This window comes from Oxyura jamaicensis, chromosome 2, assembly GCF_011077185.1.
Source record: "Oxyura jamaicensis isolate SHBP4307 breed ruddy duck chromosome 2, BPBGC_Ojam_1.0, whole genome shotgun sequence".
NCBI lineage: Eukaryota > Metazoa > Chordata > Aves > Anseriformes > Anatidae > Oxyura > Oxyura jamaicensis.
This window is the reverse complement of record NC_048894.1, coordinates 83483462-83511163: the sequence shown is the minus strand read 5'-3', so window position 1 is coordinate 83511163 and position 27702 is coordinate 83483462. Positions and strand designations below refer to the sequence as shown.

The following is a 27702-nucleotide window of genomic DNA, read 5'->3' as shown; positions in this document are numbered from 1 at the left end:
GTTGGTTTAATCAGTTATGATTCATAACAACAACAGTACTCACACTGGGAAAGACCTAGATTCTCTCATTTCCAAGAAGTATAAACTATAATTTTATTTAAGCTAATTTTAGAAATCTACATATAATCAAAAGGACAATGAAGCCTTATCTAATATCTTAATCAATTGTAAAAAGATTTTGCTGGATTACAACTGAGAATCAAGAGTACTATTTTTCTTTTCTTAAGTAAAAAAAAAAAAAAAGAAAGAAAGCTAGAGGGACTGTTTAATACACGAGCTGTTACTCAAAACCAGAAAGTTGCTCTGATATAAAACTCACTGCACTGGACAAAAGTTACTGCAGTTTAAGAGAATTGGCACAGCAATACCCAGCTGGGGCTGGGAAACAAGAGGAAAACTGCCTTCTGGAACAAAAAAGTCCCTTTAAAAAAATGCTGTTATAGGGCTGTTCTAAGATTTTTTTTTTTTTTTTTTCAATTAATTTCTGCCTTTAAACCAATAGGTTGATTTCACTTTATGACTCGGTTCTCCAATTTAGTCCATATAAATCACCATTCTTGCCAGAAACATCCTCTTGCCAGCTCATAAAAAATACATTAAAACCTGCTTCTTATTTTAACTCTTGGAATTCAATCATTTGCACTGTCAGAACTTTTTGGAAAACAAATGAAAAACATGTCTTCCAGATCAAATCTGACCTCACACCAAATTTGAGCTTAGGAAGTCCACTAATGATTGACTTGTGATTTCTGAGGGCACAAGTTCAGTTCTTCATCCATCTCATTCCAATTTGCATGTATCACAGATGCATTATACAACTGAACAGTGTTTGCACAGGGTACTTATTATACTATTTCAGGGACAAAGTACTTACGTATCAAATGCATCAGATCTACCCAATATATTTATTGTGCACATGTGAGGATATAATTAAAAAAAAGTATTTACATTCACACAGTCCTAAGGACTGCTGAAAATTGGTGAAAATCAGCTGATATAGATAGAGCTGTATATATGTTCATGCTGTATTGGTACATATAAAGCACTAGGAATCATAATTGCAGATAAATTAATATTTAACGTGTTTTTGCCATTCTGCACAGCAATGAAAAAGCATTTTTTAAAAATGTGTGACAAATTACTGCATTTCCCTGCAGTTCTTGCTACTCACTTTTAGTACACAATCGCATTAGTTTATCACCAACTATAAGGGAAAGTGCCAGTGGGAGACCTTTTCTCAACACTGTGATGCCTCAACACTGTGATGCCAGACTTGGTGTGTGTGCCCGGAGCAGCTGAGTGGCACGCACAGGCAGGGGTTAACTGCTCAGCATATTCATGCACAGCATACGTACTGTGCCTGTGGTAGCCTCTTAAAGGTCATGCAGCAAAGGGTCACAAAAAAAAAGATGCTCCTGTAGCCAGGTCCTGATCCTTTCTGGGAGGCAGAGGGCAAAAGCATCTGTGACCTTTCATGTTCTCCCTATTTCTATTTCCATGCTTTAGCTCTTTCCTCCTGCATGTGTGATCTCGGCTAAACTCTCACGGAAGGGCTTAATGGCTTCTGGCATCTTCCTCCTAGATGAGACCAGGACCTCAGAGAGGTCATGCGGGACTAACACAGGTTGGAAAAGAAGTTATCGCAAAGGAAATTCTCCTGACCTTCATCCATTTATTTTCTTTTCTATAGATAAAAACATCAACTTCCTGAGCCAAAGAAGGCAATTTCCCCTAAACAATATAACAATATATTTTCTCAAACAGTGGCTAAGACGTGGCAGAAGTTGCTTTGTAGTTCACCTTGCTCAATATTAATGAGCCGAGGCAGTGTGTTAAATGACTCTAACCAGTGAATTACTGGAACAGTTACTGTGTTGTTGCAGACCATCAGGAATGATCAATAAGGTCTATTTGAGATAGGCTATGGATGTAGTAGAAACCTCTGAAAAAGAAGACAACTGTATTCAATTACTCTTCCTAGTTTATGCTAAGGAGGAAGCAAGTCATAAACAAGTATTCTTTCCAGGCTTCCCTGCTTCAGCTGAAATTACCCACATATATTGTGGCTGAAGCTGACAAACTGTTCGTTATGTGGGTGAGATATGAATCTCTCATTTCCTGAAACTGGTGCAAAGAAGAGATGAAAGTCATGAAGAATAAAAAGCTGAATATAAAGATCTTTAAGAACTTTAACACTTTTGAGAGTAAGAGTAATAAGTTTTTCAAGTTTTCACATTACTAAGGGACTTTGAGAGAAGAAAAAGATCACTCACTGAGGTGTTTCCCCATGCCACACAAGCAATTATGTATCACATTATTTCTCTTTTAATAAAAAAAAATCCATGTTTATAGCAGGCCTGTACTGAATAACTGGAAAGGTTTTCAACACTAAGAGCTTAGCGGTCATTATTTTTTCCCTACTAAAAATGCAGATTAGAAGGTGTTATTAAAGAGTATCAAAATACAAATGTCTTTTTCCTCTGTTAACAAAACAAGTGATTTTCATTTATTAAACACGGGCATTTTCCTATATAAAATATCACTACTAACTACTAAAACAAGAATATCTAGGGAAAATAAAATAAAATAATAATAAAAAACACCAAAAAAAAAACAAAACAGCAATGTCTAAAATCCTTCTCCAGTGCTCACAGGCATTTAAGAAACACTTAAAATGCTGTAACTATGTTCTTTGTATCTGCATTAAAAAAATAAGTTTGGTATCAGCAATTTAACAGTCCTCACCAAAAGCATTTTTTGAAATTCCAAAGACTTTTAAACAAACAGGACAATGATTTCTCATCCTGCATATCCTAGTGACTGTGGAAGTCTATGCCAGCTGTCCCTAGGCATGTCAGTCCAACAATCTCTTTGTAAAACTGTTGTCCAAGAGATGCACTGGCCAGTGCTGTAAAGAACAGAAATCTGAAGTTAAGCGACAAAAGAAAGACAGGTGTGTTACAGTACGACCCATTCATATCCAGACATGCTATTTTTCTTTCTGCACTTTGGATAACTGCAAGCATTGTATGTGGGAACTGTTAATTCAGGAACAGGGTTGATGACTACTTTATGGGATAAACTTAGTTTGATTTGGCACTCTGATCTTATTGCAGCCTAACACAGCAATCCCCCCAAAAGGCCATAATAAATGCTGGCTATCTAATGACTGCAGTGTTTAACTACAAGAGCAGGCGAAATTAAAATCTTACTAGTCATGACCACTGCATTTTTCAGCACCTGAATCTTAGCTTGTTAATGTTCCTACAACTCTTCCACATTAATAGAATTTGCCTTTATGAAATCTGGAATATTTTCAATAATGGTTTATATCATTTATTCAAGTACCCTGTTTGCCTAATTGCTTGCTCTAATGAATATTGCCTTTGAGCAATCTGAAAGAGAAATAAGTGGTAATGGAAAGGAGTAGGTCTAGTAAGAGATGGAGAACTACCTGCTGCCATCACAGGTGACTGGAAGAAGTTCATAAATCAGTAGCCATTCTCATTGCTAGTGTGTGATAAAACGAGGTCTGTAATATCATCGCCAACATTCCCCAGTTTTTCCAAAAGTAATGAAATAAATACACTTTCAATGCACCTACACCAAAAACCCACAGTACCACAAATAACTTGAGGAAACTAACGACTGTAATTCTCAATCTTTGGTAACAACATTAATTATATCAAAACGTACACAACATTCACTCACATCACTTGATTCAGTCCTGTACAGTTTCCTCTTAAAATGCAAAGTCAGAGTATGAGACTAACTTGAAACAAATCCATATATATATATGGATTGGTCAAGCACTGGGATTGGTTCCCCAGGGGGGTGGTGGAGTCCCCTGGAGGTGTTCAAGAGATGCGTGGACATGGCTTGAAGGGACATGGTTTAGTGATGAGACTCAGTAGGTTAGGTTGATGATTAGACTTGACCTTGAAGGTCTTTTTCAATCAAGATGATTTCTGATTCTATAATTCTAAATATAAGCCTGAGTTTGCCTGTATCAAGGCCTCTCTATACACATGGCTGAACGTTAAGACTAACTTTTAATCATAAAAAGTTTCCTTTAACTGACTGAGCAGTTTACAGTACTTATTCCATTCACAGTACACGCATGACTACAGTTTCCAGGTGCCAACAAGTAACATGGAGCTCTGTCGAGCAAATATATTTCTTTTCATTACTCCAGAGCCATACTCTGCTGTAAGCTCTCAGCTAATTAACAAAGGCAACAGTTTTTCATATTATGCCCTATGTACTTTATTTCTAGTACTGTGCATTAATTGTTTATATTTTCACGATGGGCATTTCAGCTACTTGCAATGCAACCACAAGTAACTTTCATTACCTGATCTTGTGATTTCTTTTTCTTCTTCTTCTTCCCCCAGCACCCTGAACTCTCCGTGTCTTTTCCATTGGCATCGCCACAGAGTAATCCATCAAGTTCATCTGTTCCCATCTGCTGTCCCTGAGATGTTTCTGCAGCTAGCCTGTATGAGAGGTTCCTCAAAATGCACACACAGTTTTCAACGGTCTGAAAAGTGTGACAAAAAGAAAAAAATACAACAAAGAAAAACAGAAAAATAATAAAATCCTTCCCTTGTTCACTCTCTATACAAAGCAGACAAAATATCACTGATCTTTGCACATACATTTTCCTAGCACATTTTTTATCTGTACATAACCTTACTCCTGAGGGTTAACCCCTGCTTAAGATACAGAAAAAAATGGCAAGATTTCACATCCTCCTTTTATGGAGAGAAAGAGAGAAAACAGCAGTCTGGGCAATATTTTTTCTGTGATTTTTTAATTGTCTTTCTGAACTTCATGCTGGAGCCTTATGTAAAACAGAAGCCAAGGTAAAAAATGATCAAGAGAATGCAAATGAATGGTGAAAATCAGTGAATTCTCACTTCGGTGAACAGAAAATGCTACACAGAAAGTGGCAATAGTTTTGTACATTTGTTTGCTTTTAAACCAGAAATAACATTTATTTCTGTCATCAATTCTATGAAAATTACCAGAAAAAACGGGATCTGAGTACTGTTTCTGAAGTACTTGTAGCATAAACAAATCATGTTTCTGGAGGCTGAGAAGCAAGACTATGAATTTCAGGACTCTCGCTGCTTTTACTGCTTTTAGCCAGGCTGCAAATGATTTGTGGACAGCCTTTCCCTTTCATCCATTTGTTCCTCAAATAGATTAGGCCTTCTGCAAAAGATGTTGCTGAATATCCAGAAATGGACTGAGACCCAGTGGAGGAAAAAGATGGCTCTAATAATTCAGCAGGATTTCTGCAAGTCTAAAACAAGTTCAATTTTAGACTTGCTTGAAGCCAAGTCATTTACCTAGTTCAATTTGTTTTGACTAACATTGTTAAGAAGAATCTTGCTTGATTTCTGAAGGCAGGGAGAGCATGGTTTAAAAAAAAATAAAAAAGTTATTATCTATCTATATGTTTCAACTCTTCCTAATGCTCTGTGGAGATAAAAAGTGATAGTCTCTACAGCCCAGCTCTGATGCTCCATTAACCCAGAACAGAATGAGCATGAGGTTTTCAGCTCTATCCTACTCTGCCATGTTCACCAGCAAGGCAAGCAGATGGAGCTTCATTTACTTCCATGTATTGTATGAGCTTATGCCAGGTATGCATTTGGCACACAGTTTTTGAGATGACATTAGTTCTGAGATGGTATTAAACAGACTTATCCAGATAGGATTATTATTATTTTTTGAGTAAATGGAACTTCACATTACACTTGCACTGATTTGAAATTTCCAGCCAAACATATAAACACATATGAAATATATATATATAAAATGTAAAACCTCCTAGTACCTTCCATACCCGAAAGCTATGACCTTATAGTGACCATAAGTTTTAAAAGTTTGTTGCCTCTTACTCTTCTTTAATACTTCCATATTTGAATTTTATTCACCATTGCTAATAGTTACTTCTGCACAACCATAACTTGCTGAAGTTGGAGCTTTGTGTTCGTCGATCATGGCTTGATATTTTATTTCCCATTCTTACAAATAATAGTTTTCACACTTTACATTCTCATTCTGCCAAAAAACAGTTAGCTGAGTCCACCACGAGGACAATTTTACCTCACAATAAAAACTGATACGGCCTCGAATGCAACCAATAGTTTTGTCATTTGTGCGAACTCATAGAAGACAAGAAAGCTGGTTTATTCACATAGCTGGACAGACTTCACTGCTTTCTGATTTATGGCTCTGAACTTTCAAAGGACCTTGCATTCCTCATTCCTACAGATACGTCTTTAGTTTCATTGTAAAGGGCTGAAATACAGGTTTGGCAGTCTGTCTTCTTTAATAGATCAAATTAAGTTAAAAACAGTAGCTCTGTCAGGTTACCACACCTAACTCACTCACTTTTAACATCATGAAGTGTCATAGCTTTTTCTTATTAGAAGACACCACTGCCAAGATGTTCATAAGGTTGCTAAGATTCATGCACTCTTAACTGCACCTGCATGAACCGTTTATCAATTCTGCCTGCGCTTACAAGTCCCACACCCTCTTTTGGAGTCTGCAAGAGCAGGGACCTGTTTTTCAGCATTCAGTTCTTTGTCAGTAACTACTACAAAATTATCTAGTAGCACAGTTGTCATGGCATTTAGAAAATGACATTTAAAACTCAATTTTATAGTTGTCCCCCCTCTCCCCCCCCCTTTTTTTTGTTACAGTAGCAGCATTTTTGAAACTAGATTACAAAAGTATTTAGAGCCAGTTATTAAATTATTAGGTTTTTATTTGGCACTTTCTACTTTGTGAAAAGGATGCAAGACAAGAGGCAACAGTATTGTGTTTTTTCTTTAACTGCACAAGTGCTTTACATCATAGAGTTGAAAACCTGCCAGATGGGAGGTTAAAACTACTAAGTCAGGGAGAATAATTTTTGTTTCATGTCCTTATTTTTTCCTCCGTATAATGTAGCCTACAGTTTTTACCAAGTCCACAACAGTTAAAAATGAGGGCATAGCAGAAGCAGTCCACATTAGTGATAAGAGGCAAAACAGGGAGCATACTGTGCTCCTTATTTAGCCCCTTCAGTAGTAAAACAATCTTGAAATCAGCCTGGTCACCTACGAAGAAACTGTTGAAATAGCAGCAGCTAAGCCACGGGATGGTGAGCAACATGCTTTCTTCCCTACTCCTCATCTACCTCCTGGTCAGCTCCAATGATGCCTCCCAAACTTCTTTGTGGTAGACAACCTGAATCAAGGAGCTTTGAAACAACTCCCAGTTCAGCTTTTCCAAAGCTAATGAAGCAAAATTCACTCACATGTTTCTGAGCTGCTCTGCAGGAGGTGGCACTAAGGGTTAGGAAGGTGGCTGCTGGGTTTGCTCTGGGCCCTGTTGAAAGCGTGGTGCCTACTTTGTGGCTGAGCCTCATTTGGTCATTACTACTCTACTAAAGGTTTGCTAATAGAAAGCCTACCTAGACTACTGGGTTGTGGTGGGTTTGGGGTCTTTTGCTGCCGGGCCTGCACTGCATGCTACAAACCTTTCGTTATTCCTTCCTCTGTCCCCTGAATATATGAACAAGTTTCACCTATTTGGTTTAGCTAACAAACAGAAAGTTCTGGGGTTTTTCCCTCTCCAATCTACAAAATACCAGAGGTTCATAGACAACTCTGTGAAAGGTCATTCAGAAATACAAAGCCAGGAGGCTTTAAAACTTTGCTAAGTAAAAGGACACTCTGATCCTTTAGGATTGGCAAATTGACCAAGGTTGTCCCACAGCAGCAATCAGAATTACTTTAGCACTGTATACTGAATGCAAAAAGTATTTGAAGCTAGCCTTTTCCTTCTTCTCTGGAACACTTTAATGTGTTTGATATACTACAACCCTTCAATGTGTAAGTTCTTGATGTCCTTTTAATTAAGCAGTCACCTTTGGAGAACCATGCCCGTATCCTAGTACTTTCAAAGAAGTGAAGTTGACGTAAAATTACATCTTAAAAGAGTTACTGAAAGCATTCATTGATCCTCTTCAAAGAAGAAATCACGTTGGTAGCACTGTGAAATTGCCTATTAATTGTCCACTTGTTTTTTTTTGTTCATTTGCCTTTTAAGCCTACCACACTATTATTAGGTCTGTCTCATACTAGGTATTGGAAATCAATTTTAAGGTAGCCCTTGCAGAGTACTATAAGGACATTTACATGCAGTATGACATTTGCTCTTAAAGCAGTTATTACATTTTCTCTGTTAATAATCCAAGTGAGAGGAAGACAGGATTACCTGCACACACTACACAGCTAGACACAAATCCAATATTTAGCACACAGAAATACACAGCTCAACAGAAGGTAAAGAAAAAGATGGACTAAACTACTCTTTGCTAAGCCACCCCCTTGTGATGCATTTTTTTAAAAACTATCACTATATAGTCCTGAGGTACCCTGAATATCTGTATTTCTTGCTCCTGAAAAGACAAAGATGACAAACCTTACTATCAATTTCACTGCTCCCCAGAGCAGACTGGATCACGTACAGCAATGCATCCGTCAGGCCATCACACTCCCTCATCCTTCTGCGGGCCTCCTCTCCAGCAGAGCTGACATTCCTGCAAGGCAACAGTAAAGGTCACCACCTGCACAGCTTCCATGCCCACTGCCCCTCCTCAAACAGTCTCACAATTAACATACAGATAAAACATTTGTTTCTTCTCCTTTCATCAGTTCAGAGCTGTGAATAATGAAGACAGCTGTGAATGAGTCCCGGAAATGTAACACAGAGGGGAGCAAATGGAAGTCATCAGGTCCTCCACAAGAAAGGGCTAAGAGGCCAAGCAGCATGCGCCTACCTGAGCTGAGACTCATCCTGCTATAATTTAGAGAAGAGTTGATCATTTGTCTTTTTTTCAACTTTTTTTTTTTTTTTTTTTAAGAATGGTTTTATATTTATGAAAAAGCATTTTCAAAATGTGCATATGTACATATAAATCAAGCTTTGAAAAGTCTAGAGGTTTTGCCAAAGTCATCTCAGGATCTGAAGAGCCCAGTAGTTGGGGTTCTTAACCCGTGAGAAAAAGATGATCGAAGCATAACATAAAACACCTGGTATTGCTTGTTTCTCATTTTACTTGAGTGTTTCCTTTTCTCTCTTTTTGAGAGAACACTGATGCCAAAATCTTCTCTTTACATCATAATTTGCAAGGTGTTTTACATTGCAAAATTCAAAACCTCATCTTATAATAATTGTGTTTCTCAGGGAGGGCCACAGGGCTTTCTAAACGTCTTTATAAAAATGCAACTGAAACAAATTTTACTGAATAATATTTTATAAAGTTCAAAATATAGATATATAAAGACAATTCTGTATGAATGTGAATATATAAATAGAATTTGTACTTGTTAACATCAAGAAAAACTGATAAAACTTGTATTCAAATTTGTGCAGCGGTTCTGACTGGAAATGGGTGAGCTAGCAGTCTCAAGGATGGGGTAAAACTTTTCAGATGGTTTCCATCAGTAAGGGCAGACGTCCATCTGTTGAGGTGCTCATCCATAGCTCTCCTCTCCCCACTCCTGAAGTTTATACAAAGGAAGAACAGATAGGCACTCCCATCAGCCCTAAGTACTCAACATGAATGTATGGAAATGGAAAAGAGGGCATTGGCCATTTGATTTGGGAAGAAATAAAACATTTTCTTTCTTCTACACTATTTTAAATTGCCTTTGTATTAAAGGCAGAAAGAAGATAAGAATCCTGGAAGAAGGGAATAAATTTGAGGTGGAGGAAGGTGAGAGAACTTAAGGTTTCCTTTCAGTTCTTCGCTCTATCTATTTCTTCCTGCTCTGCCTCCTTATCATCCAAAAAAGAGCATTTCCATTCCAACAAAGCACCAACGATTTTTCCTAATCAAGTACTCTCATAACTGGACCATCCCTCAACCACTTTAATGCAGGTTCCTAATTGATTCTACTTCCTAAGCACATATGATTTTCGAGCTATACTTGCCACCCCACGTTGTCCTAATCAGTCCTGCTCTCCCCTGCACAAACTGCCTCAATTAATTCGATACTGTTCCCTTCATGTATGCAGACAGTCCCATGAAAAACATTTCAGGGCACATTTCTGATGTGTGATGCAGGGAGAAGTGTGGAGTCTCTAGGAGAATGGAAAGCATGAATTTGTGTGCTGAAGAGATAAAGGAGTTAATTCTGGTTACAGCACACAAATGTGCCCTCAATAACAGCTTGCAAGTTTTGTGTTCTTGCAAGTTTTATGTTGTCTTGTTCTTCTGATCCCTGAATGCCTCTTTCCTTCTTCTGCTATAGGAGCAGTAGATGAGTTTTCTTCTAACTCAGGAGGAATACCTCTTCTATCATCTGGAAAGCATCAACTGGAAAAAATTCTTTCATTAGCTGTCTCTTCTGAGTGATGAAAATCTTTTGACTTCCCCTTTGGGTGATGAAATCGGAAGATAAAAATTAGTGTATGGCTTTCCCCAAACAGTGCCTATGCTTTTGCAGTGCTGGAGACTCTAGCTTAGGTATATTTTGAGTAGACTGTCCCCTTTCAGCAGCTCTGCCTGAAATTCCTGAAGGGAAGCAAAAGTAGGACAAGCAGAGTCGTGGATCTGAGAAGTCCACTGGGGGTGGAGGGTGGGTGGTGAGGAGAAGAGGGGATTAGTGGACTTCTTTTATCTAAAATTTGACTCTACTACCCTCTGGCAAGATAAACAGGAAGAGAAAGAAAGTTGTATCCAGCCCTAAAATAATACTGCATATGGAATAACTGTACAAATTAAAATAGAGGGATGCTGAGGAAGTGAGGAAGTGTCCTCAGCACACCGCATTTCCTTGCACCAATATAATTAAAAAAAAAATAAATATATTACCGAATCCCTACAATGGAGGTAGTGTTTTTTATTACCATTGCATGTCCAGGCTTTTTCATTTTTGTAAGTTACATATGCTGAGTGCAAGCTTACAAAACCACAGGCCAGTAGAAACAGAGATACATTCTCCCTGGTCTTTCCACTGAGGTGATTTCTCCTTCTCTCTAGCATGGCCAAATACATGTCACCAGAGCATGCCTAGACTGGAAGCCTCTTAGCTCCTTTCCAAGCTCACCAGAAACCCTCCAACAAGCCAGCAACACAGATAATCTTCTAGTCCCTGAGCTGCTAGCTGTCTGCCTCATTCACTTCTAGCTAAGCAAGGAATATGAGGCCTTTATACAGAAACACTATGGGCACATCTTGCACAGAAATTACACTTCTTCGCCCTGTATGGAGGAGCTGTCAGGTTCACTTCTTCAGTTTATCATCCTTCTTCATTATGCTCCAGCTGGTTCTGTAATCGTAGGGTGGATACACTGAATTCCCATGACTGCTTCTCCTTTTAAAAGTCTCCATGTAGATTCAGTACAATCTCTTGAATACTGCTCACAGCTACTGCAGCTCTTCCCAGATCTAGCACATTTATTTAGATTTGAAATAGCTTAAAAAACAAGACAAATCCAGATGTCACATGAACACTTAGAAATATTTATTTAAAAATAAATATATCGCATTATCTAACTATTCCCATTTCATCTCTGTTGAAGGAAACATATCCCCAGCCTTGCAAATCATTGCTAACTGAGATCTTTCACAGAAGGGCTCTAACACGACCACGACCACATTCAGGCTATGAAGTTCTGCACAAGAGAAACAAGTTCCAGGTTACTCAACCTGACAAAAAAAAAAAACACTCTACCATCTTAATTTTCTTATTTCTAGTTGTTAACTCAAACATGCTGTAGCTGGCAGTTTGACAGGGAGTAAGACATGATTTGTCATTTGTAAATTTACAGGTCACTGTGCAAACTATCAAAGGGAGCATTAGTACAATCTACCACTAGTAACGTCCCACTAAGTAAACATGTATTTTTCCAGTGTCAGTCTCCAAATAGTTTTAAAGGTGAAACTATGCTTTCTGGTTTTTAAAAAGATACAGAGATATGATGCACAAGTTTTCAGGAAAAAAATAGTTTTCCATCACAAAGGCAGCCCAGCAAAAGCTCGATTGCCTGGTATATTTTCTTTCTGTGTGGATGCTCTGTTCACAGGGTATATGTGAGAAAAGATTTTTCAGGTGTAAGCTGACATTTTGAATCTAGGACAAGGAGCACTTTAGACCTCCATAAACTAGTCAAATTAATCCCAAATGGAATTCACCCACACAAGAATGCCAAGAATACAAAGTACTGAAGAGTAACTCTCAGGTTAATCAGAAAGTCTCACTCAGACCTCCAAAGACCAGCTAATGTAAACAGCTTGTTCTCAAGAGAAGAACACCAAGTACAGAGAGTCTGAACAAGAGCTCAGACCCATGGCTCATCACTCTGCTACTTTCTGAAAAGTGGCAGACCAATTCTGCTAAAAATCTAGGGATAGAAAGAGAACTACAATAATCCAGCTTCAGTTTTGTGGGAAGATGCATCACAGTTCTCATGTCATCACCTAATAACTAACATGCCAGGTATATGACCCTCCAGACATACTTAATGGGGATGTCAATCCAATGTTCTATGGATACGAACTGGGTGGTACAGAGGTATTCACTGCACAACACATAACCTGATTCCTGTCAACCCTGGTGCTTACCTTAGTTATTCGATGCTATTTGGTGAGATTTGAAGTGATGGGTGATGCTAAGTAATTTCTCTCTCCTTCAGAGTCATTTTCCGTACAATATCCTGATGACTATAAGATAACTAAGGCATTGAATAAAACAGTTTGAGTTGGAAAGGACCTAAAAGATCAAACTCCAACCCCCCTGCCATAGGCAGGGACACCTCCCACTAGACCAGGTTCCCCAAGGCCCCATTCAGGCTGGCCTTGAACATTTCCAGGGATGGGGCATCCACAGCTTCTCTGGGCAACCTGTGCCAGTGTCTCAACATCTTCATAGTAAATAATTTGTTCCAAACATTCAATCTATCTACATTCTTTAAGTTTAAAGCCATTCCCCCTTGTTGTATCACTATACTCTGTGATAAAAGTCCCTCCCCAGCTTTCCTGTAGGCCCCTTCTAGGTACTGGAAGGCTGCTGTAAAGTCTCCCCAGACCCTTCTCTTCTCCAGGCTGAACAGCCCCAACTCCCTCAGCCTGTTTTCAGAGGAGAGGTGCTCCAGCCCTTTTATCATATTTGTGGCCCTCCTCTGGACTTGTTCTAATATGCTCATGTCCTTCTTGTGCTGTGGGCCCCAGGGTTGAACACAGCACTCCAGGTGGGGGCTCATGAGAGCAGAGTGGAGGGGGACACTCCCCTCCCTCACCCTCCTGGCCACGCTGCTTGTGATGCAGCTCAGGATACGGCTGGGTTTCTGGGCTGCAAGTGCTTGTTGCTAGCTTGTGTCAAGCTGCTCATCAACCAACACCTCCAAGTCTTCCTCAGGGCTGCTCTCAATTCATTCTCCACCCAGCCTTTATATGTGCTTGGGATTGCTCCGAGTCAGGTTCTGGACCTTGCCCTTGGCTTGGTTGAACCTCATGAGGTTTGCACAGGCCTACCTCTCAGGCCTGCCCAGGTCCCTCTGGATGGCATCCCTTCCCAGCTGTGTGCAGTCGCCAGAGAGGGACATGGAAGGATCTATGGAAGGATCATCTGGAAAGCTACTGTGCTGAGTGTCATCCTCTCTAGATAGGGGATCACTTAGCAAACTTCTGACATTACTACCAGTGGTAGTTCCACAAATTGCATAGACAGCATCTACAGAGGCATCTGTCCTCCTTGAGCAGGCTCAGATCTCATCAAGGAGTTCAATCTTTTCTGTACCAGCAATTGTTCCACAGACTGCAGATCTGACTGCAGTCACGTAGGATAATAATTGAGAAAATATAATCTGTGTTTAGCAAAGATGAAATTGAGATTGGTCCTTCTCATGGCTCCTTGCCAAAAAGAGAAAGCAGTATCATTTTCAGTATATGTAATTTTTTCCTATGGACTAATGTGACATAAGAAAGGACAGACACAGAAAGGGCAATAACCTAATTTAGGCGTAACTATGAAGTTATCTTTGGAACGAAACTTAAGATGAATCCAAAGTATAGCTTCATTCCAAAATGTTTTGAGTAAGAAGGACTAAAGATAACAGCTTCAATCTTTTCCATCCTTCTATTTGAAATAATAGCCAAAAAAATGAGAGTTTTCCCAGACGGAGAAAGTTTATATAAGCTAAGAACTCAGAAAAAAACCATTAATGTCATAGGAACTAAGTTTATGTTTCACTGAGGATACTAGCATGGGAAAACCCCCCAGGAGAATACTGAATAACTGAGTTGCAACTGAGTGAAAAAAAAATGCCTGAGAATAATTTTGAGTGAGGCAGCAAGCAGATTTTGCTATTCAGCACATATTCACTGAGCTGCTAGAAAGCCCCATATTTTAACATCCAAAATAACTCCCCCTCACACGCACAATTTAATCATCAGTATCATACCCAGAAGAGCCTTTTCAGGCTGACCCATCTACATATTACACTGAATGTCTAATATGTTCAGCTGTAAACACGTATTTGGTGCATAAATTCCTGTTATTATCAAGTCTGCTGCACTGCAGGAGGAGCTTGAGTCCTAAGAGCCATCATGCAGTGGACTACAAGGATGTCAGGCTTGGATGAAACTCTCTCTCTGAGGTGCTCTATATGAACTTTGCTATGTACTGAAGAGTGCATAGGGACCTGTTCTGAAGTGAGGAAGCTAGAAAGCAGAACTGCCTCAATCCCCTTTAAGTACTGAAAATTGCCCTGATAACATGCTGTGTGTCACGTGGATAAGAAACATGGGGCTCAGTGGAATGAGAGAAAGGCTGACCAGGGAGAGCTGGGGAGTTTGTAATGCCTATGAAAGAATCACGAAAATTGTCAGATCCTGAGGTGGGTTCTCTTGAGCCACAAAGAGACTGACACATTGATGCAGTCAGCACTGGTAAATTCATGAAATGGGTTCTTAACTTCCTACTCATGAACTCTCTGTTTCAACTTGGATAGATAGCCCTTTAGAGCATGCAACTATTCTATATGGTAGACCATCAATGGCTATATTTTATGATACCACTCCCAGTGATGGCTGCTTGCCACCAAAGGCAGCTGACCTGGGACTTCTCTTTTATGTTGCATGACCTAGGGCTTTGTCTAGTGCCTCAGACTATCACACAACTTAATGTGTAGTGCATACTATAGCCCGGTTCCATACTCCATCTGCAAGATGATGGTTGGCCACCAAGTCTCTTTGGCAGAACAGAGAACTTGTGACATCCAAAGCTCACCCTCAAAGCACTTCTTCATACAGGTTTTGCTCAGAGGCTCACTTTGAAAGGAGCAGTCCCACTGAAACATTTGGCAGGTTGTCATCATCACTGACAACTCAAAGCATACCAGAATGTGACATGGACACTGACATTAGATGCCTGTTGGATAAGCACAGAGAGAAAGACACATCTGCAGTCAGGAGAAACAAGCTGCCTCGATGTATCTAGCTATAAGATCAAAGGATATTATGCAAGCTCTTCCTTTGCTTTGGGATGAGACAGCTAGTTGAAATACCATGAAAACAACCATCAGTGATGCAATATGCCACAGCTGAGATAGTGCCCAGCCTGCTGCTCAGAGTATGTCATGAAATCAGACTCCAGTGCAGCCAAGTTGTGAGGAACTGTAACCGTGTGGCAGGCTTTGCTCCTGCCCTGCTGCTATTCTGGTGTGTGTGGAGCATGAGGGATGACATGCTTCTAGAGCTGTTGCTAACGCTAAAAGAAAAAGAAAGTGTATTTACACATGACTATGAATATGCATGAACAAGACAAGTAGAAAAGCAAAGTAAACTTTTGTGCTCCAGCAATATACCAAAAGCACCATGCCATATGTTGTCAAGTAAGACACTGATTACCTCCTGTGCTTGAATTTGAGCATAAACAATTTGAACATGAAAAACACAGAATAACTGAGATTGGAAGGCACTCACAGTGATTTTTTAGTCCATGGTCCCTGCTAAAAACAGGGTCAACTATGGCAGGTGGCTCCAGACAACCTGTTGCACTTTGGAACCTCTCTGGGCAACTTGTTCCTGTGTTTGACCACCCTCATGATAAAAAATATTTTTCTTATATTTAAGTGGCATTCTGTGTATTTGAGTATTTCACAATCATAGGATCACAGAATGGTCTGGGTTGGAAGGGACCGTAAAGATCACCCAGTTCCAACCCCCTGCCACAGGCAGGGACACCTAACAGCAGACCAGGTTGCCCAAAGACCCATCCAGCCTAGTCTGAGCACCTCCAGGGATGGGGTATCCACAGCTTCTCTGGACATCCTGTGCCAGTGCCTCATCACCCTCTGACTGAAGGATTTCTTCTGAATATCTAATCTAGATCTACTCTCTTTTAGTTTGAAGTCATTAGCTTGTGTCCTATCATTATACTCTCTGACAAAAGTCCCTCCCCAGCTTTCTTGTAGGCCTGCTTCAGGTATTGGAAGGCTGCTCTAAAGTCTTTATTCTGAGCCTTCTCTTCTCCAGGCTGAACAGCCCCAACTCCCTCAGCCTGTTTTCAGAAGAGAGGTGCTCCAGCCCTTTGATCATCCTCATGGTCCTCCTCTGGACTCGCTCCAATACGTCCATGTCCTTCTTGTGCTGGGGTCCCAGAGCTGAACACAGGGCTCCAGGTGGGGTCTCACAAGTGCAGATCACAGGGGGAGAATCACCTCCCTTACCCTGCTGGCCACACTTCTTTTGATGCAGCCCAGGATACGGGTGGCTTTCTGGGCTGTGAGCACACTGCTGAGCTGCTCATCAACTAACACCTCCAAGTCCTTCTCCTCAGAGCTGCTCTCAGTCCATTCTCCAAGTACTTGTGCTTGGGATTACTCCAAGCCAGGTGCAAGACCTTGCATCTGGCCTTGTTGCACTTCATGAGCTTCGCACAGACCCACCTCCCAAGCCCATCCAGATCCATTTGCTCATGGCCTTTTGTCTTATTACTCATTAACACTGAGAAGATTCTAGCCATGTCTTTTATACACCCTCCCATAGGGTATTTATATACATGGATAAGGTCCAGCCTGAGACTTCTCTGAACGCTCCCGGCTCTCTCAGCCACTCAGTTTCTTGGAATGCACAAAGTATTCATTTTAAAAAAATACTAAAATAAAATAATAAAAACAATCAACCCTGATAACGGACTCCTCTGCGTGTGCTCTCTTATATGCTGCCTAGCTTTATTTCTGTCTGACTGGCTAAGCATTCTCCTTCAGTAACAGAGCCTTGGCTTGGCGGCAAGCTGGCATCCCCAGTCCTATTGTAAGCAGTTACAATTCTTTAAGTTGGTCTGCAATGTCGCAGATGATATCGTAAGAGCTACTGTTTTTTTCTGCTTACTTCCAGCTGTTTCTATAAGCATTCAGGCTCTTTGTTGCTAGAGTCTAATGTACTAACACAGCAAAAAAGAAGCAACCAGTGCCATGCACATATCAGACAAGTGTGCTCACAATCCTCAGCAGTCCATTGACAACTATGAAATTTTAAGGGCTTTTTATAATGGAGTAGACCTTGAGTTGCATTGACTTACCTGCAAGTATTCAGTGCAGCCTTTGGACATGCAGTAAAGAGATTAAAAGAAGTTTTGCTACAGTAACTTCTGGACAAATTTTAAGAATTTATTTAATCATTCCTTACTGCTGAAAACTAAAATAGCTGATGAGAACAGTAATTTCTCAGACAACATACAAATTCAAACTAGCCAATAAGTCAAAGACACAAGATGGTTCGTCTTCATTATTATGAGTTTCTAACTGGTAGGCTTTTAGTGACTACAAAACCGGCTTATTGTTTGGAAGTAATAGTAAATGAAAATAGATTTTTCAGTAACTGCCTTAGATCTACTTTGCAGTTTTGCCTGATTTGAATGACAGTTCAATGCAGTATCATTTGAAAAGAACAGGAAAAAGCAGGACATTTTACCACTGCACTAAATCCAGCTATGACATGCAATAGTATCGCCATGAAAAATTCTTCTTGCTAAATGTTCTCAGTACTAATTATAGCCTTCTTATAAATAAAGTTGGTTTACAGACTAGTAACCATATATCAATCCTGTATGTGGATAGAAATAATTCAGGTTTTGAGGCAAATTCTCTACTACTAATTAGCATAGCTCAACTGTAATTAATGAAGCAGGAGCAATTTATATCAACAAAAAAATTGGCTTCAGATCTTATCTCTTAGGTATTAATTTCACTTTAAAAGCATACTTTGCAATTAGACAAACATCTGACAGTTTAATGTGGATACAGTCTTGGTTATTAACCTTTCTATCAAATGCTATGACAATGTGATTTAGCTTTGATTATTCAGCCATACCTTTCATTTTCAAAACATCTGAGCAATTAGCCTACCAAGTCAAGCACTCAACAGGTACCTTTTATTGCTGTGCTTCTGCCTGCCTGTCTATTCCTTAGGCTAAATGTACTCTTTTTTTATGACCAGTGTGTGTGATCTGTGAAACAATTGACGTCTTACACCATTTTTTTTTTTGCTATTTTGATATGTTTTGAAGAGATACCTGGTAGAAGAAGAACTTACACTGCCATAAACATCTTAAAATAATTTTCTCTATAAAAACAAAAACAAAACAATATAATTGTCATACAACATTTTCTGTAAAAGCTCATGCTACAACAAACCACATCTGGAATAAAGAAAAAATGTTTCTAAACTGCCTGCCCACATTTTGCTGTGTTGCCATTTGAAGTGAAACTTCTATTTAAACACCATAGACAGAATTGCATACAATTTGTTCAGCAAATATTTTAAATTATAGAATAAAAAAAAAAAAAAAAAAAAAGAAACTGCAGTGAATTTCTGAATTGATATTTCATTTCTTGGACATGTATCTGACCGCATAAGATTAACTGCACTTAATGCTTAGCTGTTTATCTACTCTTAACGCACTACCTGCAGGAGGTGAAATTCAGTTTGACCAGTGTTCACTCAGCTTGTAAGAGCTGAAATATAGTGTCACTTACTGCCCTCGGGAAGAAGCTGCTGTGGTGCAGACTCTGAAGGTCACAACGGGAACAGTTTAAGGATGCCAATGTGAAGGTATTTTTCTCCATTTTGAACTGTAACATTTCAAACCTGACTCTTTCCCAGAATTTAATAAGATGATTTGAGGAGTAAACTCTCTAAACGGCGCTCTAAATGCGTCAAAGACCTTTTGCACAGAAGTGTGGTGTGGTGGCTGGCCCTGGCTAGCAGCTAAGCACCACTCTGTCACTCACTCACACCCAGATATGAGAGTGGAAATTTGTAAAGGCCACTGCAGCAGATCCAGAGATGAGGAAAAGGGGACTATTGCCAGTGAAGTCTTTTCTGTTTCCTCTAAGTATGAGGGAGCATAATAAATTGGTTATTCCTAAGAATTTAGAATGGCTGCCTTATCCACTGGAAAGCACAATGTATAAATTAATATGAGAAGGTACTGGGTAGAATTCAGCCTTTATTTCTGCTTGAACGTACACTACATGAGGCCAGTTGCACTTTGAAAATCTTAGGGAGGCCAGCCTTTGAATCCCTAATGCTAGAGTACAGTCTTCACTGTCACCTAACCACAGTGTACAGCCTCTCACTTTAAGCTACCTTGGTATTTCAGCACTGAAAGGATGTAAAGACAACAGCACTTTGAAAAATGCTGTAAACTACAGCAAACCATAATCGAATACAGAACTAGGGGCACAGGAATAAATAAGATGTCCTAGGGAGGGATTGATTTACAATCCCACCTTTGAACTCTGAAGATATAATACAGAATCAATAAGCATGTTAGATAAGGTACAGATGGATTGATAGTATTTATTTCACTTTTCAAAAGACTTTTGACAAGATCTCTAACAAAAGGACTTCAATGAAGCTAAGCAAACATTGGAAGGTAATGGATAGATAATTGTTAAAATATAGGAAATGAATGGTCAGTCCTCACAATGGAGGGTGGTCAGCAGTGGAGCGATTTATTCATAAGCTATCAGGAACAGGAGATGAACAATGAAATGAAAATTTGCTGATGATACTAAGTTACTATTCAGAGTACTAAGATGATAACAGGGAAGTACTGCAGAAGGACTTTAAAATAGATAAATGTAAAGTGATGTATATGAGAAAAAAAAAAAAAAAAAAACATTCCTGATTTCACTTACAATACGCTGGTCTCAGAATTGACCACTAAAACCTTGGAATTGTAACAGATACCCCCATGAAGAGATAGCACAACACTCAAGAGCAGGCAGATGAGCCAAATGGGCTGTAAGGATGTATGGCAAGCTACATAAACTAGAAGAGAACAGCACTGTACCACCATGTGCGTCATCCTTATTATGGCATGCAACTTTGATCCCCTCAACTCAAAATGATATGGCAGAACTGGAAAAGATTCAAAGGAAGGCTACATATTTCCACATTAGGAGCAACTTAGTAAGCCAGAACTCATTGGTTTGAAAGACAGACAGATAAAAGGTTGGGGAGAATATGACAGAAATTTATGAAGTCATTATGGTCATGGAGAAGGTGGACAGAAATCAACTTTTCACTCCAACTGGAAAACTGTGTGTCACCAGATGGAACCAGACAAGGCAGGTTTAAAACAAAAAATGGATGGTAGCTGAGTGACATTGAACTGTAGACATCCTTCCCAAAAGAAGCCATGGCTGACAAAAGTACATATGGGCTCAAAGGGAGTGAAGTTCATGGAAGAGAATTCTAGTTAAGAGCTATTAAAAACCAAAGAAATCACATCTGTTACAGGAAGACTGGAAGCCAGGAGAGGTTTGGAGAGCAAAGTAGTTAAGAAGTGAACCTGAAATGGCACCGGCCTCGTGAATCCAGAATCCTGAATTTAACCCTGGCAACTGCTTTGGGTCTCTTGCTCTTACGTGCTCTTATGGAGTCATTCAGTTTTGCAGAGAAAACAGACAATTTGAATAGCCATCCAACAGCAGGAGAAGAAAGGGGAGGTGTACAGCATTTCAGCAATGGCTTCTAAATAGTGCTTAGAGCTTGTGGTCTGAGAGCCATGCACTTCCTAGCTTGTGTTAAGTGATATATATTATCATGTATAGCAATAAACACAGCTGAGTGTGGAAGAAGAAAGTATGTGGGCAGTCTGGAAGGGTTTCTGGTCTGACACTGTGTGTATTAGAAGAAATGAAGGTGTTCGTACAAGGCACAGAAGAGCAGCACAAATGCTGGTACAGCCACATTATTCCTTGCATGTGATCCATCTGTTCCAGAATTAGGTGAGGTGCTTTTATTGGAATTTCTTTCCAGAAGATACCGCAGGTTTTCATTTTTGCATGAAACCAAGAGCAACTGAATAAACTCATAGGGAAGAACGCCACCGAGGCTGTTAAACACAGGCATCATTCTCCACGACAGCTCCCAGATAAATGCCTACGTGGCCAGGGGGAGCATACTGGTCTAATTTCTTCTTCCTTGACCACCCACTCTATTCACTGTGAAACTCAAAAATATTGTGTCAGATGCTTCAGTGTTGCAAAGTAGTCTTTCCTGTTTTTCATTTTCCTATACAGCTTGGTATCTTATTCTGAACAAAACCACTAATCAGACATAAATGGTTTTCAATTAACCTCATTCTACCTATTATTTTCTAGATTATTTTCTTCAAATGCCTAAAAGTTGGCTGGTTTTGATGTTCTTAATTGCCTTCCTCTACATTAATTGTTCAAGCAATTTCTGAAGTATTTAAATACAGGTTATTCTTCATCATTTCTATGTCTACTTCCCTCCACCACTTAAAGATGAAGTCTGTATTTACCTTGTTTAATCCTGTGGGAAAGTCTGTCTTGCATGAGTTGCACTAGCAAAAATAATTCCATGACAAGAAAAATATTCCCTTTTTATTTTTCACAGGCTGTATTATCAGTAAAAACTTGGCATTACATCTGCATTCATAAGAGTAATTGGAAAGAAGCAGGCAAAATGCTTTAGAGTACAGAATAAGCATAAAAATGTACTTCTTTCTGCAAAAGACAGTGATTTACTGTTTAAAACTATTATTCTTACTGTGTTTATCAGCACTTCTTACACTGCTGAGATCACTTTGTAAAATCATCTGAATATTATTTGTCTAACACAATTTTAATTTTGTAATATTTGTACAGAAAAAAAAAAAATCATTCTCCTTCAGCCAAAATTTTAACACACACAACAGCTCGGAAAAGGGATTTTCCTTCTTACCTGAAACTTGAGAAAAGAAATTCAGTGATCTCCACGTGGTTTGTGAAAATCCTCACAAGCCTGTGATGTATTTGACCTTGTTTTAGCTTTAAAACAATTAATACTAACAAATGAAAACAAAAACTCTTGGTTTTGACAGTTCTTTCCCCAGGGCTTATTCCCAGTGCAGCTCATGTGATTTTCAGGGATACACGCAAACCTCTTCTCTGTACTCTCAGAAATATTTGGAATGCCTGATTTGATTATGATCAAAGTACAACTTCAGAATCTAACATGGGGCCAAAATGTATTCCTGACCCGCTGCCAGGTTTTACCCTATATTGTTCAATGCTAGCAGGCGTGTTCTAGCTACAGAAGTTCTGTTTGTATCTAGACTAATACGAAAGCACCAGACCATCATTTAAAATTAACAGTTAGAAGTAAGCATGACACATTTCCAGACAGAGCAGTGTGCTTAATAAAACTTCCAAATCAAAAAATCTGTGAAAAAAATTGTCACAAGTATGGTTTTTGAAATCAGAAAACAAACAAACAAACAAACAAAAACAACACAGAAAGATTTTGAGTTATGTCTTTTTGATATTTTCTTTCTTTTTTTTTTTTTTTTTAGGTAAATACTTTGCTTTCTTTCTTGATCAGTTGGTTTACTTGCTTGTTCTTTTCTCTGTCAAGGAATTATGAACCCAAGAAGTTTTGAGAGTTTGTTCTCTTTGGAGTCATCACCTGATCCATTTTAAAAAGACACTTAGAACATGGTCCCTGCATGCACTTAAGCCTTCTCTGAAAGAATACAGTTATGTTACCCCACAGAAGAAAAAAAAAAAAAAAAAAAAAAAAAAAATATTGATTTGAAGTCTTCTATATGTATTTAAACTTTCTCAGCCATTTGTGGGTCTTGGATTCGAGCGAATTTCAATTGTTGCCTATACATTCTCTTAATTGTCTGTTATAAAAGAAAAATAGTGTTTTAATTACTAAATTATAGAACTTTATCATGCTGATAATATTACTTGAGTCTCCTTTTTTGTTCACATGTACAAATGAAACACCAAAGTCAGTCAGCCTCCCAGACAGAAGAAGCAATCTGACTATCCCATGAACAAATAGCCTGGTAACTGCAAGAATGTCCTTATGCTACATGAACCCATTGGCCATATATTTGAAGGACCTCCTAAAGTTTTAGTCACACAAATTCAGTTGAAGGCAACCAAACTTGTACAGTTAAAAGCCCCATGCCACAGCTATCAAATTGCTTCTTAAGACAAGACAGTTAAAAGACAAAGCTGTGATAAAGGATAAAACTAGTGATTTTACGGTCAGCTGGTCAGACAATTACATTCCCAGACAAGTGGGTATTTCAAAATAGTGGAAAGCAAAAATGAGATCTCATAGTTTGATGATCTACTGACATCTATGTGTGTCTATGAAAACATGAAAACTCCATTAGAAAAAACAAAACAGACAAAAAAAAACACCACCAACAACAAAACAGAGCAAGCTTGCTTATTATATACTTATTAACTCAGGACAGCATACGTACAAGTGCAATCTTGGGGCGGGATATCATGAGAATTTTTCACTCTGTGTTAGACTAGCATTCTGCTTGGGCTAGCTGACAATTCAGATGTGAATTTGTAGTCGTACAAATCTGAACAGGTGCATTCTGGTTCCTATTTTGACAAATGGTTGTATTCTTTGTGTTCTAGTGCTCACTTTTCCATATGCTATGCTGATTTTTAAATTGACACTGTTGTCACTGAACCACAATGAATTTTCCATCAGGTACTACAACATATTAGCAATAGCATATTCCTTTCACATACCTCCATAGGCACCTAAGCTCAGAAAGTCTGTGTGCATGTGCCCTGGAGTTTGAAACATTTAAAAGCATTACTGTTAATATGCTTCTTCTCAGGTCTTATAAATCAAAATATTGGAAAGTAATACAGTCCTTTTGCTTTGGTTTTAGAATCAAGTGAAGAAGATAATCACCAAAATCAGATCATAAACAATGTAAATATATTTAGCAGAGTTAACAGTTTGAAAATCCTATGAATAAAGATTAAGTGCAGAAAAAAATACATGACTTGCAATAAGCAATCCTATCAACCTGCAGGAACAAACAAATAGGATCATCATGATTGCTTAAGTAAGATGATTCACCTTAACCTACAAAGCAATCTCTCTGTCACATCTGAGTTTCAAGTGCCTTCCTGCATCTTCCTTACAGTCTTGAAAAAACATTATCAGTGCAGAGCCTTGAGAAGAAAGAATGGTAAATCAGCTTTGGTTGTTGACTAATCAGATAAGCACAATTAATTACAATATCAGTCAGTTCGTTAGATTATTAGGTTCATCTTGTTCTGATCAGCTACTTAGAAATTTTAATACAGGGGATAAGAAGTTGTCACAAGCAGAACACTCATTAGAATATTAGAAAGTATGAGGCACTTTGGAATGAAACAAATTAAGTTACCACACAGCACAGAGAAGTAGAAGTCAAATTTTTTTCATCTGTGTGTATACTGATGCTCTCAGTGAATTGACTGCTATGACTGAATTGACTGATATTTTTCAGGCTGGCGCATTTCTCCAAACCTGAGAGGGATCTTTCTGCTCTACCAAACTAAAAAATCTTATAAATGCTTTCTTATATTAGTTCCTAGTTTAGACTAGTTACTACTCATTAATTCTACCTTTTATTTTAATGTTATTACCCACTCACTCTATATTACCAGCATTTTCTTCACAATACTCAGTTAGGCATCTCAAAATTCATTTATTATTTGCTCATATTATTTCTTTCTAGTCATATAATTCATTTTTATGACACCGTTCTCGTGAAATTGCATTTTATTCTTTCCAGAATGATCTCTCCCTTCATTTTTCTTATTTTTATGCTTTAACTCCATTAAAAACATCAAGGTATCTATGCTGCTTTCTACTAACAACATCTCTCACAGTGTTATGATTTTTAATGCTAAATATCTGTAAAAAAGTCAGTATAATAAATTGCCTAATTGTAAAAAAATAAAATGTGATGCATAATGTATCATAATTCTTATACTTGGGTTAAATTTGCCTTCAGAATAAGAAATAAATATGTACGCTCGTGTCCTATTTTCATGACAGTTAACCTGAAATTGCCAGAGTGTGTATCCTACCTCAGATTATGTCACTTCATCATATCTCCAAACGGCTTTATGTGCAAACTGAGAGATGATGAAAGAACTGACCCTCTAGCGTGCCCTTCAGCCTAATGAGTCATTGTGCACCATTGCTGCTCGAAATAACCTGTAAAAAGAGAAGGGAATCACTCTACCACAACCCTACTTAGCCCCATCTAGTCCATGCCGTACAAAACAATGAACACTCTTTACTACTAGCACTGTTTTCAATGCTCTCTGCCCCTTTGGCTTATACCCTAGGGATGATGTCTGACAACTTAGCTCTTCTGCCAAAACAAACCTCTTTCAAAACCCTACGCTGCTCTGTCTCAATGCCTATCGTTGTTGTATGTCATAATGATCACTTAGGGGACTGGCACCAGAGATTTTCATTTTCCCTTTTCATTTTATCACACACTCCTTGAGTCAATTCACTGGTCTCTGTTAAACTAAACACCAACTTCAAACTTCACATCAGTGCCTCAGGATGCTCATGAAACTCTTGCATGAATAGCAGGCTCTCTTCTTCCAGTTTGTCATTTGCTTTGCTATGAAATGTATTATGCTTGCCTTCATACATTTTACTTTCTCATCTGCAAGTAGTATGTATTAGTATGTATTCATTTAGCACGTTACTGTATTTGCCTCATTGTGATTCTTCCTATAAATTGAATGAAAATGCCTGCATGGAGTCAAAGAAGAGGACCAAAACCAAACCAAACCAAACCAAACAAAAAACAACAAAACAACCCAAACCCCATGCACCAAAACAATGGACTTTGCCGGAGCTGTGTGCATCTTACAGAGCAAAGGCTTCTGCAGAATCATCATGTTCTGTCCTTGGGATCACTTTTGTGCTTCCTGTTTCCATCAAATGTCATTGACATAGGCTTTACTTTGCATTCTTTGGGCCAAGGAGCACAGCATATTTGTCTTCTAAAATCCCATGATTAATCAACAACAAAAATAACTGGGGGTTGAGGGGCAGAGGTAATTATGCAAACCAAACAACTAACAAGCAGACAAAGTTGAGAGCTGTTTTCAAATAGAAAGTTGCTGATGCTGTTGCAGTGTTGAGCCAAAAACTCTCTATAATCATTCCTACAATGAGGGATTTCTGTAGCTGTGGTAATTCTTTAGTTGACAGATAAGCATATAATGAGTGACAGACACTCAACACCATCAGACTTGCTCCTGTATGACTTGCTTTTCAACACAGCCAGTGCACAAAACCTCATCTCTGGTACAATGCCTTGCCTGTGGTGCTGTTATGCCTTGGAAGAGTTTAATCCTTTGTATGCTTTGTGTGCCAGTCAGAGACCAAATTAGCAAAAAGATAATTACAGCTTATAGAGGTGTCTGTTCTTTTATGAATAAACACTCATTCTAATTTTGTAATTATTATTTTAGCATTCTCAGTTAATTGTCAGTTATTCAACAACACAGCTTCCTCCGGTATAGCACAAACACAATTCCCAGAATTACAGTAAAATTTCCTACATTAGGTACAAGAGTACAAATTATTTAATACAACTTTATCAAGCTCTGAGCTTACCTGATTTGTATTGCCAAAGCTTTCTGAACTAAATATGCTAATCCCAAAATTCTGCAATACTAGTGGATTTTTTTTTGCTTGTTTTGTTTTTTGTTTTCCTTACTGAGCAGGTGGCTGTGGTAAAATGACAACCCATCAAGACAATAGCTACATGCATAGAGCATCGCCATGTTACAGCTCCCCGTGCTTGAATTATCTCTGTGCACAGACCAGAAGAAGGCCCATGTAACTGCAAGGATACTGCCCATCTCTGTGTGAAATGATGCATGTACAGATGCTGAACATACAATGGTGGAATTATTAATAATGATCAAAGTCACCTTTATATATACCACCTCTATATTATTTAATTTACCTCATTTTTTATACACATACATGCTTCCCTCCCAGGTTCACACACCTGTGCCCATGGCCCAGGACACCATTTCAGCCCAGGCCTGGTCCTCAGTCCCTGCCCCAGTGACGCTGTAGCAGTGTGGTTCTCCAGCCCTGTTTCTGGCTTCCCTTTAGATTCCCTGCGTGCTTCTTGGAGATGGATTGATCCATTGCTTTCTCCTGATGCTCCCTGAATCCTCCTGAGAGGATCCTGTGCTGTTCAAGGTGCCTTTTAGTGATGACATAGCCTGCCATGTCGCAGCCACTCTCAGCTCCCGGCTTACCGACAGCTGAGGAGCAGCCCTGCTCCTGCTGTCCCCCCAGACAGT

The 27702-nt window shown here is 38.9% G+C and overlaps 1 protein-coding gene across 9 annotated transcripts in view; it reads right to left on the bottom strand.

Moving 5' to 3' along the window:
- The window catches only part of CTNND2 (catenin delta 2), a 647710-nt gene that overhangs the window by 83716 nt on the left and 536292 nt on the right, over positions 1–27702 (bottom strand). For all 9 annotated transcript variants that reach the window (XR_004748506.1, XM_035318757.1, XM_035318750.1 and 6 more), the window contains 2 exons: positions 8488–8605; positions 4355–4540 (listed from right to left, as the gene is read on the bottom strand). Coding sequence is in view for 8 of the 9 variants with exons in the window: in XM_035318757.1 (XP_035174648.1) it covers positions 4355–4540; positions 8488–8605 (304 nt within the window). In the remaining variant the exon portion in view is untranslated. The remainder of the gene's footprint in view (positions 1–4354; positions 4541–8487; positions 8606–27702) is intronic.